The sequence below is a fragment of the Humulus lupulus genome, chromosome 2 (genome assembly GCF_963169125.1).
Source record: "Humulus lupulus chromosome 2, drHumLupu1.1, whole genome shotgun sequence".
NCBI classification, from domain to species: domain Eukaryota; kingdom Viridiplantae; phylum Streptophyta; class Magnoliopsida; order Rosales; family Cannabaceae; genus Humulus; species Humulus lupulus.
The window spans coordinates 184,315,014-184,330,338 of NC_084794.1; the positions used below are offsets into that span (position 1 = coordinate 184,315,014).

Here is a 15,325-nt window from a genome sequence, read left to right on the forward strand (position 1 = left end):
GCTCAATCTCCCTTTGCTGCAGCGCCAAGGTCTCTGTTGCATTCTCCTGATTGGCCCTCAGATTGGCCAATTCATCCTGCAACACCCCCAGTGTTGCCCTCAGCGTTTTCGAATCCAATTCCTCCTCTTCAAAATCTAAATATGGTGTATTCTCAGCTACATTTGGAGGAGGAGGTTGAGACGACGCAGCGCCAGCAGCCTATCCGGCTCTCTTGGATGTCTTTGCCATTTGATTTTCTTAAAGCTTCTTGAGTTCAACTCTCAATGAAATCACCAGAATGTTGACCCTTGATTTGGCCAATGACACGGAGTCAAAATAACGACAATGAAACAAATAGAAATTAAGAGTAGAATCAAATGATAAAGAGGTGACACAAATGATTTATAGTGGTTCGTCCCCAACAATGTGGTAATAACCTACGTCCACTTAGTGTTATTATTGATGTTGAATCCTAATGTCGTGATCAAAGAATTAGGGTTCTTGAGTTTCACCAGCCTTAGGAGAATTGCAACTTTTCGGTGGATAATCACACTATGCTCTTTCTATGAGTATTCAGATTCAAGATTCAAAAGTCCCTTCCTTGAGCCTTCTCATTCATATTTATAGGCTCAATGAGGTTACATGGGCCAATGGGCCTTAATTATCCTTAATATCAGCGTATCAAGGCAATAAAGAGAAAATAATAAATGTACTTATTACAAGATTACATATCTTTAAAGGAAATAAACCGAAGCATGCGGCCAGACTGGTCGCATCTAATCACGAGATCTGATGATGTAAGGAACACCTGGTCGATTGTCGAACAACATTCGTTCATTTTGACGCTGCCACGTGCCAACCACGTGTAATAAATTCTTGCCACGTCATCAGGAGCCATTTTTAGGTAAACATTGTATAAATAATAGAAAAATTAATTCTTAGTTAAATAATTATTCAAAAAATATATAAATAGTATTAATAATAAAAATTCAACAAATAGATTTTAAATATATTGATGTATAAAAATTAGAGAAGTTTACATAAATATGGGAAAAATAAACACAATTTCTATATTTATAGGAAAAAAAGTAATTATACAAAATATGGTAAGTTTTGAAAACGCCTAATGTAACCGATTACTACCACAATCTGTTCATATTTTTTTTGTTCACATCTGTTTTTCTTTTATCTGTTTAAGTATCCAGGTGTCATGGTGATTGATTCTTTTTATTCATATCTGATTTTCTTTAGACCTAGATGGAACTAGCTACGATAACGATCAATTTAGATTTCTTTTTTTGGATATGATTTTGTTTTCACACATGACTAAGTAACCAAGTACCATGGTGACTGGTTTTTTTTTTTTAAATCTATTTTTTTTTTCAAACCTAGCTGTAACCAGTTACGATTACGATAAGTTTGGATTTTTTTTGTTTAAAACCTATTTTTTTCCAGGCCTGGCTAAGTAACTGGTTACCATCGCACCGAGTTCCTTTTTTTTTCAGATCTATTTATTTTTTTTCAGACCTAGCTTGTTACCGAAAACCTTCACGATCAATATAGTTAATTTTTTTCATATTAGTTTTTTTTCTTCCAAATCTCACTAACTAAACAGTTACAATTCAATTGGTATTTGATAATGGTACATTACTAAAATAAAATAAAATAAAAATTGTTTTTATAGTTGTAACTAGTTACTACAACACCACTTAAAAAATAAAATTGATTTTTATAGTTGTAACTAGTTACCACACATCAATAAAAAAAATTGACAATGGCATACAATTACTACCACAAAAAAAAAAAATCAAAGTTATTTTGATAGTGGTAGCCGGTCATTGCGGAGAAAATGTTGATTGAAGAAGATAAAAAATAGAAGAAAATAAGGAGAAATGAGAATAAAAAGCATGGTAATGAATGTCTTAATTTTTTTTCTTCAAAAAATAATATAAAAAACGTTTTATAAAATTTGAATGACAAAAAATATACAAATAGATTAAAACTATAAAAATAACCTCAAAATATATTAAAATTAACTACTAAAACTGTATAAAAAATAAAATATGGTATACAACTAAAATATTACCAATATATGTGAAAAAAACTCTCATAAAAATATAAACAAAAAAAAAACATGTTATAAAAAACTTGAGAAAAAAAACTGCCATATTATTTCAAATTTTTTGAAAAAATCTTATAATGGTGTAATTTCCTCTAATAATTAAGGATATTTAGGTCTATAAAAAAAACTAATGTGACAAATAATAATCTCAAATACTATTTTGGTCTGAATTGAAAATTGAATGTTATTTTTATTTTTTTGGAAATGTTATATATATATATATATATTATTTTAAACCTAGAATAAATGTATTTTGCTTAAACACGGGACCAAAATTAGTATATTCCCCTTTCTTGCTTTATTCCATTATTATGACCTATGTGGCTTCAACATACTAACGGGAATGATGGAAATACAATCACAATAGGCAGTTAGAATTGACAAATTTTTCACAAACAGAGAATGCATTATGGTAACAATCAGATTTCATTAGCACAAATAAGATTCTTTCGTTGTAAAAAAAATAAAAAATTACAAGCAAATCTATTTGCTTTGCACTCAAGTGAGTTCCATCCACAATGTCCCTTCCCGCCAATCTAATCACAGTTAAGAACCTCACTTGCTGGGACTTGAAAATGTCAACCTTCATGTTCCCAGTTCCAGCTGAGCTTTCTTGCAAGTTGTTAATGTAGCTAGTCAATGTTGGGCTTCACCAACGTCTTGGCAATTGCTGCTACCAACTCCACCATTAGCATGTACACAGTAAACAATGTGCTTCTGCATGTCTGTAGCCACAATCTTTCTTTCCTGCACTTGCATTGATAAATTAACGATTAACATCACCTACTCGACCCTATTCTTTCGAGTTTCACTTCTTTACTCCTCACAGAAACATCACTAAATCCATGCCCCTGAATTATGTAGAAACGTATTTGCAAAGTCATGGTTGACTGATTCTGAAAGCTTATGAATGAATCAAACTTGGCATTGGGGCATAAACAATGAAATTTCTTATATGAGTGAACGAAATAAGTCACATGAGAAATAGTAAATAATTTTATTTAGCTTTCTCCGTCGTTAGATGACACTATAACAAAGCACAAATTAACATGCCCACTCGACAAAATAGCAATCTGGTATCCTAATTTTAAGGCAAGCCAATTTATAGCTTTATTGGACTATATATGTATATGGTACCAACGGGGGAACCCAAACATTATGCATGTTGTGTGTTTGCAAAGAACAAAGTCCATGCAAAAAATTCAAGGTATAAACTAAGACCCTGTACGTAATGTCTAAAAATTATTCAAGTAGGTAACGTACATCTCTAGTCAACTGACCTACAAAACAATTTAAATACACCAATAGATGGAGTACTCTAGTCTAGACATCTTAAACATAATTTGATAATTGAAAGCGCCACATCGAAAGCACTCTATTTTGGAAGATTAATACATCAAGTTGCAATAACTAATAAAAAAAAGTACGAGAATATAATTTATGAAGAGGTAAGAAAAATATCATCTGGTGTAACTTGAGGTCTTCCTTTCACTTTCCCTAGATATCTTCATCAATTTTACCATAAATGGTATGTGTTATTGTTTGCAATATAGGTATATAAATGAAAAATTAAACAAGTAACAGCTTCAATAATTTATGATTGACAAAGCTGTATAAATTAGAAAGAACAATAATCCAGGCATGATCTTGTTTACCTACTTGATGTGGCAAGTTCATAGCCACACAATAGAAATGTGTTCTCATCGAGTAATCTATGTGAATTAAAGTGGTCATGTTAAGATGTACACAAAAGATCATGCCTGGAACATTACTTATCCTATCTGAAAGAGGGGTCCTGAAATCCTTAACTCTGTTCTCTGCTTAATTCATATATATAAATGCATCTACGCATGTTTACGGTAGGAAACACTCAAAATAGCAGGTTATGTTTAAGTTTTCGCTATCCCATAAAATGATAGCCCTAATTAAAACCATTTGCTTTGCTACAGATTGCCCTGATAAAAGCAAAAAGGCCAAATCAATAAAAAAAAAAAATCAGAGCAACAAAACAAATATCACATTTTATCAAGATTATATGTAAGGTGGTCCAAGTACTCACCGTAAAAGACTAAGGCTATCTATGTTGTAAGAGATCCTGGTCCATGGATTCAAATTCTTTAAGATTGCTAACTACATTTTGAACTTTCTTGGATAGCTGATCGCTGTGTTCTTCAACAATTTTTATAAATGCAGCAAGCTGTTCTTGATATGTAGTGCATAGCCGTTTCTTATTCCGCAGCTCTGCAGTCAATTCCTGAATCTTCTTATCCTTTTCATCCTACATTTGGCAACAAACAAAAACAAGACAAAGCCAAACTTATATCAATATAGTAATTGACATTCGAAATAACAAAGTAGCCATGGAATGGACCATATTGTTTTTTTCTTTTTTGATCAATAAATAATCATCTTAATTATCAACCACGATTGAAAGAAAATAAAAAAAAACTTCATAATAATAACAATAAGGAGAGGAGGGGGGAGAGAGAGAGAGAGAGAGCCAAGCCAACTGTGTCACTTGTATTTCAAATATGATATCCTGAACTATCTGTGTAGGGGGAACACATTTATAAAAACTGTTAAAAGCCTAATAGCTTGCAAAAATCTCCTAGATTCTGAAGTTGTAGAATCTAAGAAAGTTGTAGAATCTAAGACATTCTTTTAACTTAAATGTAATATTAGTCTACAAGATATCTGACTGAATAATTATTACCAAATATGATGCGAGTCACATGCCATAATACTTAAATTTGAGAAGTTCAAATATGACACCAAACTAGTAGCTGAGTCCTTCTGCTCCATCACTGGCTGGAGGTCAAGATGAGCTACAAACAAGATGATTGATGTAGGACATGCCCCTAATCATCAATCATCATATTCAGCACTTACTTTGTAACACATTCAAAGGGTGAAGATCTCAAAATGTAGCCCAAAGATATCATCACCATTCTTTTCACTTTTAGAAACAAATAAAATGTTGTACGTTACCAATTTTGTGCTGTTACATGGATGCCTAAAAATACAATTAAAGCTTCAACTTTCTATAGAATGGGAAGATTTATGATACATTCAACTTGATTTGGAATGATATAGAACTGGTATATCACAGGCAAGCTATGTTGTAGAGTTTCCACAAGGCAATGAATTTTGTAGAACTTTTGGAACTACTATCAGGTCACCAGGTTTGTATATACTTAAGTCCATTTTGATGATTAAATGACTAAAACTTTTATCAAAATAATTTAGAACCATCAAGAAATTGATGAGGCCTGAATTGTTGATACCTACGCATGTAATCAAGTGGTATACTCTGAAGAAAAATGTTAGGCAGCAGACAAGGACTGCATATGCATCATATCTATTCTCAGAACGTGTGAGCGCATGCATGCATGCAGGATATGCACGAGTGTCTGTAAATACATGCACCAAAACTGAGGTCAAGCAAAACATTGAAATTATAGAAATGTATACAAGAAAAAAGAAAGTTGAATATTTGGGACTCTATCCTGAATCTAATTTTATAAGAAATATAAATAGGTATATATATCAAATACAATGTGATATTAAAGGCAGGCAAATATGTGAAAAAAAATTCTGATGAAAAGGAAAATAGAATTGCCTTGATAGAGTAGTCAGTATTGTTAAATACAAGAATCCTCACCATTGTTTGACGAGCTTCACGAGGCGAGAACACAAGGGGGTGATTATGGTCCTTTACAAATTTAGTAATCACCCATTTTCCAGACTTATCATACTTAACATGAATCATAGCCTTGCAACCTTCCCTTGTGCTGGGTCGAGGCTTTCGAACTGGCCCGAATTTACCTCGAATACTAACACAGTGACCTTCCTTATTACACCCAAGTCGACGGGCAAGAATTCTTCCATCTCTTTCAGAACGGCGACAAGACATGACACGCATGACAAACCCCACCTGCCTCGCATACTCATCATAGAATATCTTGGCAGCATCTTCAGAATCAAATGCCATACCCTCATACGGTTCTACAATCGCATCTCCTTCATATGTCCCTAACTCTTGTACAGCAGAACTCTCCACTGCCTCAGCTCCCTCATCTGAATCCACTGCCAAAAATTGGCTCACTTATTTTGTCAAACACAAAGCAAAGAAAAACTCATCATCTCACTATAATGAGACAATTACTCCTTTAGAAATGTATGAGAAGTAGTCCTTTTGGCTTTTCATACCATTAAAAGAAAAAGTTCTAAATTCATAATTTTGTTGGCTCGTTATGGTAACAAAAACCCAAGTGTCATTAGAATGTTGAAGACTGTTACAAGTATTGATTTTCCTATAGACTACTAGTATTTATGATCCTCACAATTTGACAGATTATTATTATTCTTTTAGTAATTTAATCAAACGCTTGGTGAGCGGAAAACCAACACAATACTAATAACCAGTTTCAGTGTGTTGAAGTGAGTTACAAACACGCCAGACACACCCCAAAAAAAAAAACGATTAAACCAGTAAAAATACGGCCGAAGCTCTAATGGCAGGGCCTAATGGAATAGGCACAAAGAAAAACCAAACCAAGAAAGAAAACAGCGCAAGATGCCGAAACAGACTCATACCCATTATATTTAAGGCCCATGTTGGTCTCAATACACAGTTATTCTTTTTAGCAAGTTAACTTAAATGATTGATTGCGATACTGACAGAGTGAGTACAAAAGGGCCAATAGAATTGGAAGGTTGAATGAGAGAGACAACGGCTTTAATGGGTTGTCTTCGAATTGGTTACTTACTTGATGCGAGAGCAGAGGCAGAAACGTGGTGATGCTGTGGTTTGGGACAGTGATTTCCGTTGAAGAATTAGGATAGGGTATTACAGCTTCAAAGACTCCAGAGAGAGACCAGTGTTGGAGCTGTGTGATTTTCTGTGAGAGCGTTTGATAGGGTGAATCAGGGTATACAGGTTGATGATGACACTGTAAACCACTTCTTTCTGACCACTTGTTTATTATTATTATTATTATTATAATATATTATTTTTTGAAAAGATTATTATTAGGGTTGATGCTTTTTAAGTCCGTGTTTTGTTTTATTAATTGTTTGGATCTTATGTTTTAAAAAATTATTTTTTAGATTTTGTGTTTTCTAAAATAGTTCAAATAAACCCATCAACTCAATTTTGATCAAAGATTTTTAAACTAAAATCACAAATAATTCATCAAACTAACAACTCAGAACAAAAATACAATCATTTTGACTAAGAATTGTGTTGTTATATTCAATTTTTTGTTCATCAAAATCAAGTTTAGGGTCCTATTTGAACAATTTTACAAAATACAAGATTCAAAAATAATTTATCAAAACACAAGGTCTAAACAAATAATGAGTCAAAACACACGGTCTAAAAAAATATAAACCCTTATTATTATTATTATTTGAAAAGACTTGCCTCCTTTGGCAAAATAGTTTTATATTTTAAAATTATTTTGCATTCCAGTTTAGTTTTAATAATTTTTTACAAAATTATCTCTTATAATTTAGACAGTTAGTCGAAAATTTAGACAAGTGGTCGAAAAATTTAAAGAGGTGGTTGAAAATTTTAGACAGCTAGTTGAAAAATTTAGACAATTGGTCGAATTTTAGACATAAGTCATTTTACAAAAAATTATCAAAAATAAGTCAGATTGCAAAATCACTTGAGAAAAAATACTTTTTTCATCAATTTCTCTTATTATTATTATTTAAAATAAAAGAGAAAAAATATATATCCTGCAATTTAATAAAGGATAATTCTACACTTAGGGTATGGAAATTGTGTGTTTTTTATACGTGAATAGTTATAATTTTAATTTTTTCTATATAATTATATATATTGTAGTTATAATATACTTTCCACTAATTTTTAAAAAATTATGAATAATTTATGATACCCAAATTATAATCAAAATATTTTGTTGCACACAATAAAATATTTTATACCTTATTTTCGAACCATTAAGGATCATTCGCTAACTATCAAATAAATAACTTTTGTTTATTTTAATAAAAAACTGAAAATAAAATAAAAAACAATGTTTGTTTTTATGCTTGGTTTGTTTAAATTTTAAAAAAATTTGAAAACAAGCTTTTCTTAGTTTAAAAAAAAATTAAACAGTTTTTTCTTCTTCTATCATTTATCACCTCCACATTTTTCTCCTATGTCTGATCACGATAAAGCTCGTCGTTTTTTTCTCCATAGGCCATGAGAGAAACATGTGTGCTAGTGACTTAATTCTCTGTCGAATAACTCACCATCAGTCGTCAGCAAAGAATTCTAGTGGCCACCAACAATCTCGTTCATTTTTTTTTAAATTTTGGAGGGTGTTTAAAAAACTGTTTTTTTGTTTTTAAAAGCTAAAAATTATTTTTTGAAAACAAGTTGAGCTGCTTGTTCTTGTTTTCAGAATATAATTTTAAAATATAAAGTTATAAAAAACAGAAAATTTTGAGAACAATAACAAATTATTTTCTGTTATCAAAAATTTTTTGTCTATTTTTTTTCTCATATCATTTATTTATTTATTATTATTTAACATCATTTATTGTCACACAATTTTCTCTCTCATTAGTTCTCTCAGATCACTTTCTCTCTCATCATTTAATACATCTTCATTTTCTCTCTCATCATTTTTTTTCTCTTGTCATTTTCTCTCTCATTACTTTCTCTCTACTAACTTATCTCTCTTCACTTTCTTTCTCATCACATCCTCTCTCATTTTTTCTTAGATCAATTTCTCTCTTCTCAATTTCTATTTCTTCAAATTTTCTCTCCTTACTTTCTCACTTCTTATTTTTCATCATTTTTTTCAAATTATTTTATCTCATTATTTATTACAAACTTTTAAAATATTTTTCTTTTTGTAAATATATTTGTTAATATTTTATTTAAGATTTAAATAAAATAAAACTAAAAAATCATTTTCAGAAAACATTAACCAAACACCTCTTGTTTTTTTAAAACTACAAAAACAGTTTTCTGTTCTCATTTCTGAGAACACAACTTTGAAAACAAAAAACAGAAAACAATACCAAACAGGCCCTTGATCTTTTCTCCCTACAATTCTCTTTCGTCCCATTGCCTTACTCAGCTCTGTTGCTGCTCATCATTATTGTACTAACTGATGGAGGTTCGTTGGGTTACCGGAGGTTTCAGTGGTGACGCATAACCAGTTTTTTATTTTTTTAGATTAGTCATTTATAAAAGTCGGTACTATTACTACTGAACATATTTATGTTTTTGAAAATAAAAAGTATATTTTTATTTTTATATTTGAAGAAAAAAAAAATAAAAAATATCGGAACAGACCCTAAATTATTGAGAATATTTTGAAAATACTTGCTATAACTACAATGTATACAATTATATAACTTTTTTTAGATTATAACTATCTACGTACCAAACACACAAGGAAACTATTCGAGAATTACTATGTAATTTTTTTTTTCAATTCTTTGCAAATAAGAATTTTGTATTAGATTCCCTAAAAATATGTATTGTTTAAAAAAAAAGTGTATACCAATTATTATTAGAGATTTTTGTGGTGAGGGGTGCAGCGGTGAACCCCTTCGTATTTTCGGCACATTAATAATTATAATTATAATTTTTTTTATATGATGATATATATATTGTATTTATTTAGGATATCTTGAAATTTTTCAAAAAATTCTAAATAATTTATAGTGCTAAAAATAAGGTTCAAACAACATATTTCACATGCGTATAAAATAAAATAGGCGTGGGTGCAACAAACTATGTTAATATTGCTTTCGGCACTCGGAATTATTCAGAATTTCTCAAAAATTTGTAGGATGTCCTTAATAACTACAATGTACATTGTCATATAAAAAAATTAGGATTAAACTTATTCACATTTCAAAAACACGAGTGGGTGCACCATATAAACTCCCATTATTATTTTACTTTTTAGCGTTGATGTTATACAAGTTAAATGCAATTATTTAATTTAGATATATAAGAAAAAATACTATATAACCCTAATATTCATAAAACATCATTAGCAATTAGACACGATTGATATCATATTGGCGTGTAAATCTTGGGTACAACTCTAATGGCTTGGGCTTTATCTTCTCTGCGACTCGATCTATGTTTGGCTTTGGTGGTTTGTGGCTGTAGGGTTCGCTTTAGGGATGGGAATGAGTAGGGTATGAGTAGTGTTGTCTGTGTTTTCACCAGAGGACACGTGACAAACGTTAGAGGAGTAATTAAGCTCCTCGAGTGCTAATGAGGTTTCGTACTTTGACCTGACCGGACACGGATGTCTCAAAGTGAGGCCACGCCCCGAGGTTTGTCCTCAGGGCGTGGGTGATAACTCTATATTTTAGAGTTATTAATTGAGCTTTTGAACTTAAAAATTTAAGTGAAATAGAGTGTTTGTGTTATTATTGTGTGGTTTTAGTTATTTTGTCTTTTAATTTTGTTTCTGTATTCTGTTTTAATTAATGATAACTCTTGTGGAAAATAATGGGATTATATTCTAAAAATGTGGTATCTATTTTGAAGGCAAAAAGAAAGGGTGCTTGGAAAGCTTAGTGAAACATGTGCAAGGAAATCATCTTGGAGCTGAAATTCTGGCATTTTGTTGTAGCATCAGTCAACTTTGCTGCAGCAAAGTGTGTACAGCCAGCAACATAAAGTTTGCACACTTGGCAAGTGATTAAATGAGGGGGAGAGACTTGAATAGTGTGAGGATGAGGTGGAAAGGAGCTAAAAATTTCTGAAAAGAAGAGTGGTCCCCACGTGTAGAAGAAAAAGAAAGGGTTTATACCCAATTTTGGAGCCCTAGAGAGTTAATTTTTTATCTTCTTCAACCTTGGAGCAGCCACCATTTTGGAGAGAGAGCTGCCATTGTAGAGAGAAAAACACCCAGAAAATGAAGAAAAAGAAAAAGAAAAAGAAAAAAATATTTTATTTGAGTGTTAGTTTTAGGTTTGGTATTTTTCTCTAGTAATTTTATTTAGAGATTTGACAAAAATCAAGAGGAAGAAGAAGAGGATTTTGGGGGAAAAGATTGGAGTCTTGTGACAAACTCCATATGGGTTTTTATTTTTTATCTTTCTCTAATTTAGAATTTTGTATTTTTGCACATCTATTTATGAGTTAATTTCTATTTTGCTAGTATTATTTTCTTGACTTGAAATTGTGATTTGGTACTTTGTTGCATGAATGTTTTGGTGGATGAGTTTTGTTCATTCAAGTGTGTATATTTCCTAATGCTTACTTTTGTTTGATCACCAATTGTGGGTTGATGAATTAATATTAATTCTGGAAAGGTTAATGTTAATGGACACAAACTTGATTTGGATTTGTGATTGTATAGGGATATATTATCACCTTGCATAACTTAGAGGAATTGTACTTATATTGGTGTTCTTGAAATTAATTGGGTATAGGAATATGTTAATTAATTAAAGAACCAAACCATAAACACTTTGGAAAAATGATTATGAAATTTAAATTCCTAGTCAACTTTGCCCAGTTGCTATAGCATTCCTGTACAACATTGTTACCATAATTGCATTTTTAGGACAATTTAATAATTCTAGCTTGTTTCTTCTCTTAGTTTTTGTTTGTCAATTTTATTTGTTTTTCATTAATTTAGTTTTATCTTATTGTTTTACTTTTATTTGAAACCAATTTGTGAGTAATTAATTTTGTGAATTAATTTCCAATTTTCAATCCCTGTGGAAACGATACTTGACTTATCACTTTATTACTTGTTTGACGACTGTGTATACTTGCACACACTATTAATTTCGCAACAAGTTTTTGGCGCCGTTGCCGGGGATTGAATTTAGTGAAATTTTTGTTTGTTAAAATCAATTGCTTGTCAATTTGGTTTCTTATTTTTCATTTGTTTATTTTTATTTTTCCTAGTTCCTATTTACGCCTGTTTGTTTAGTTCTTTTGCGAGGTACTTGAGATGTCTCATAGGCAAGTACTCATTAACTTTGTTCAACATGACTTGGAGCCTTTACATAGAGCATGGCGAAGATACAAAAATTTGTTCATGAGGTTCCCTTACCATAGTCTCTCTAGAGAGTGTTTACTTGAAGTCTTTCTCAATGGGTTGCATGCCACCACAAGAGAATGGGTAGAAAGAGGAGATGGTACCACCAATTTCTACCAATTATCCATTGATGAAGCCTATTGGATGTTGGAAGATATGGTGGAATATGATGAGTGGTATTGTTTGCTTTCTCCAATAACCAACCAAGTTTTGGAGAACAATTTTAGCCATATGGAGCCTACTTTTGAAGATTGCACTCAAGAACCATGGGAGGAAACATTGGAGGATTTTTAAGATTTTATCATAGAAGAGGAACCACACCAAGTTGATCAATCAAGTTCGTTTTAGGCATTGATGAGGGAGTTTATGGCTAAAAATGATGCCTTGATTCAAAGCCAAGATGCATCATTGAAGAAGTTGGAGAATCAAATTGGGTTATTGGCCAAAGAGTTGCTTAGTGATATGGAAAATGCAAGGGGAAAAGAGAAAAGTAAGGAGGTCATTTTGAGAAGTGGTGAAGAGTTAGAGAAGTTTGGGGAAAGTTTGGAGCGGCACAAGGAGCCCACTTCAATCCAAAGTAGCGAAGAAAAAGGAGAGAAAATAGTGAAGTCAAGCTTGTCAAGTTCTATCTCTTCCCAAGATGCTGAGAAAATGTTTGAGCAAAACAGTGCTGAAAAGTTAGATGTCCACCCACCACCACCCCTTATGCAACACTTTCAAGAGCACAAGTCCTTGATTCTCAACTTTGGAAGCCATTTGTCATGGAAGCATACACATATGAAGATCCTTTTTGGCCACCAACTCCTCCGCCATCAATAGCATCATATCTTGGTATCTACCACACTCAATCATCGAAAGCAAGTCGAGTTGAGCACATGAGTCTGTCAATTTCACATCTCGCCAAGCTTGAGGGCATTCATAATGAAGAACCGTATGTGAGGGCATATGCCACTCTCTATGGGTGAAAACCGCTCTTTGATGAGCACTTTTCCATAAATTCAAGCCGACGACTATAAATCAAACACTTCTTGGAAAATGGAAAAAAAAAGGGGCTGCGAAGTTTGGGTGATGCTGTAGCAATTTTTGAGGAGAAATAGAAGTTATATTCTGGGGCATTTTTGTTGTAGCAAAGTTCGTATAATGTTACAACATCAATTCTGGGCTTGCTCTCTGACTTGCTGTTGCTGCAACAAAGTTCTATGATGTTACAACATCAGTTTTGAGCTTGCTCTCTGACTTGCTGTTGCTGCAGCAAAGTTCTATGATGTTACAACATCAGTTTTGAGCTTGCTCTCTGACTTGGTTTGCTCTCTAGGCTTGCTCTCTCACTTGCTGTTGCTGCAGCAAAGTTCTATGATGTTACAACATCAATTCTGGGCTTGCTCTCTGACTTGCTGTTGCTGCAGCAAAGTTCTATTATGTTACAACATCAATTTGGGGCTTGCACTCTGACTTGGTTTTGCTGCAGCAAAGTTCTATGACGTTACAACAAAGTTGTTAAAACACAAGAAAAGTAAAATTTGGGCCAAAATCTCTTGCCCAAAGCCCTAGTCTATTTTTGAAACCCTAATTTCATCATCTTCCCCTTCTCTCTGTAATCAACCCAGCCGCCTCCCACCCACCACCCTCGCCACCAAGAACCACACCACCACCACCTGAACCCCGGGCCTCCCATAGCCACGCCTCATCTCCCAAACCCACAATCTCCCAACCACCTCCACCACGACAACCACGGCCAGAGAACCCCGACCCCACCCAGCTGAGATTCCCTCAACCTGAAGTGGCCAGTCCCGAGCCCCAACCCAGCACTCCCGACACCCCCAGGCCTCATCTCCGTCCATTGCCGTGAGTCCAGCTCCATTTCTCGGCCAGAAATCGCGAACCCACGCCACCTTTGCATCTCCATCCCTTCCATCTCCGCCTACCAACCGCGAGAACCCCACCTGCCAAGACCCCGCCCCACGCGTTCTTCATCGACCCAAACCAACCCGGCCATGGGATTTCACGACCCCACCCCATCTATGTGAATCCTAGATCCAAGACATCTTGGTGTGATGTGGTCATTGTTCTACTTTGGCTGCCCATGGTGTTTGAGAATTTGCAGGTAATGGCAGCCAAGGCACCAAAAGCTCACCAACTCCTCTACTCCATTGCTCCACAATGAACCATCGCTTCTAAAATCGACCCTATCTCTTCAGATGATAATCCCAAAGGATAGGCGAGGGGAGTTTTCTCATCACAACACATTTTCATTTAATTCCTATGTTGTTCTTGCTATTTCTTTTGTTCTGTGGTTGTAGCTTTGTTGATTTAGTGTCTTGTTAATATCATTGTCTTGTTTTAGGTTGTGCCTGTTGTTGTTTTAGTTGTGTTGTTGTTGTTTTGAGGTTGTGCTTGCTTTAGTTGGTGCTTAACTTGGGGTTCGATGATGACCAATCTAAAAAAAATAAACAACAATCACAATTGCATTCATGTCACATTCCATCCCCTTGCCTCTTGTTTTGTGTTCTAAGCTAATAGTACTAAACTTTTAATGGAGTTTTAAAAATCTTGATGATAGTGTGGATCCCAATTTTGTGTGCATAGCTTGACCAATAATTTCTTGAACCCATAAAGTAGCTAGATTTTTGGGAGAGCTTAAGTTTCTAGAATTGCTTAGTGGTTCCCTTGAGGCAAAATCCTAGACAACACCAAACCAAGGACATGATTTAGGCCATCTTTGGATCGTTTGAGCCTTTCTATCCAACCATTATATACTCTTTTATCCTTAGTCACCCCATTGAGCTTATTAGATTCCCTTTCTTTCTTCACCACATGCTAGCCTAGCTATATACATATTCATTCACCATACCCTTTGAGCACCTTGATTTTTCTTGGATATATGTTGAGTGTTGCATCATGAGGGAGGGTGAGAGGAGTGTACCTTTGTGAATGGTATTTTGGTGAGTGTTATATTGTTTTCCTTTCTTGTTTTCAACATTGGGGACAATGTTGATTCTTAAGTTTGGGGGGAGTGTGGATCTCGTTTTAAGTTTGGGGGGAGTGGATCTCATGATGTGTCCTTGCCATTATTTTATTTGCATTTAGATATATACTTATATATATATATAAATAAGTGTATTTGTAAAGAAAAGAGTGCACCCCTAGAATTGAAAAAAAAATTTGAAAAAAAAAATG

General features: G+C 33.5%; 1 protein-coding gene across 7 annotated transcripts; it reads right to left on the reverse strand.

The window, feature by feature from the left end:
- Window positions 1-2,509: 2,509 nt before the first annotated feature.
- On the reverse strand, window positions 2,510-7,065 carry LOC133818788 (protein FAR1-RELATED SEQUENCE 5-like). 7 transcript variants are annotated; one of them, XM_062251836.1, is made up of 4 exons: window positions 6,872-7,060; window positions 5,764-6,206; window positions 4,162-4,380; window positions 2,510-2,953 (listed from the first exon to the last, which is right to left on the reverse strand). In XM_062251836.1, coding segments are annotated over exons 1-3 (648 nt in total). In that variant the 5' UTR covers window positions 6,873-7,060; the 3' UTR covers window positions 2,510-2,953; window positions 4,162-4,176. The 7 variants fall into 7 exon arrangements, with proteins under 7 accessions (XP_062107820.1, XP_062107819.1, XP_062107823.1 ...); XM_062251835.1 differs by having other exon boundaries at window positions 2,510-2,849; window positions 6,872-7,058; XM_062251839.1 differs by having other exon boundaries at window positions 2,510-2,849; window positions 5,764-6,179; window positions 6,872-7,056.
- Between the last annotated feature and the right edge of the window lie 8,260 nt (window positions 7,066-15,325).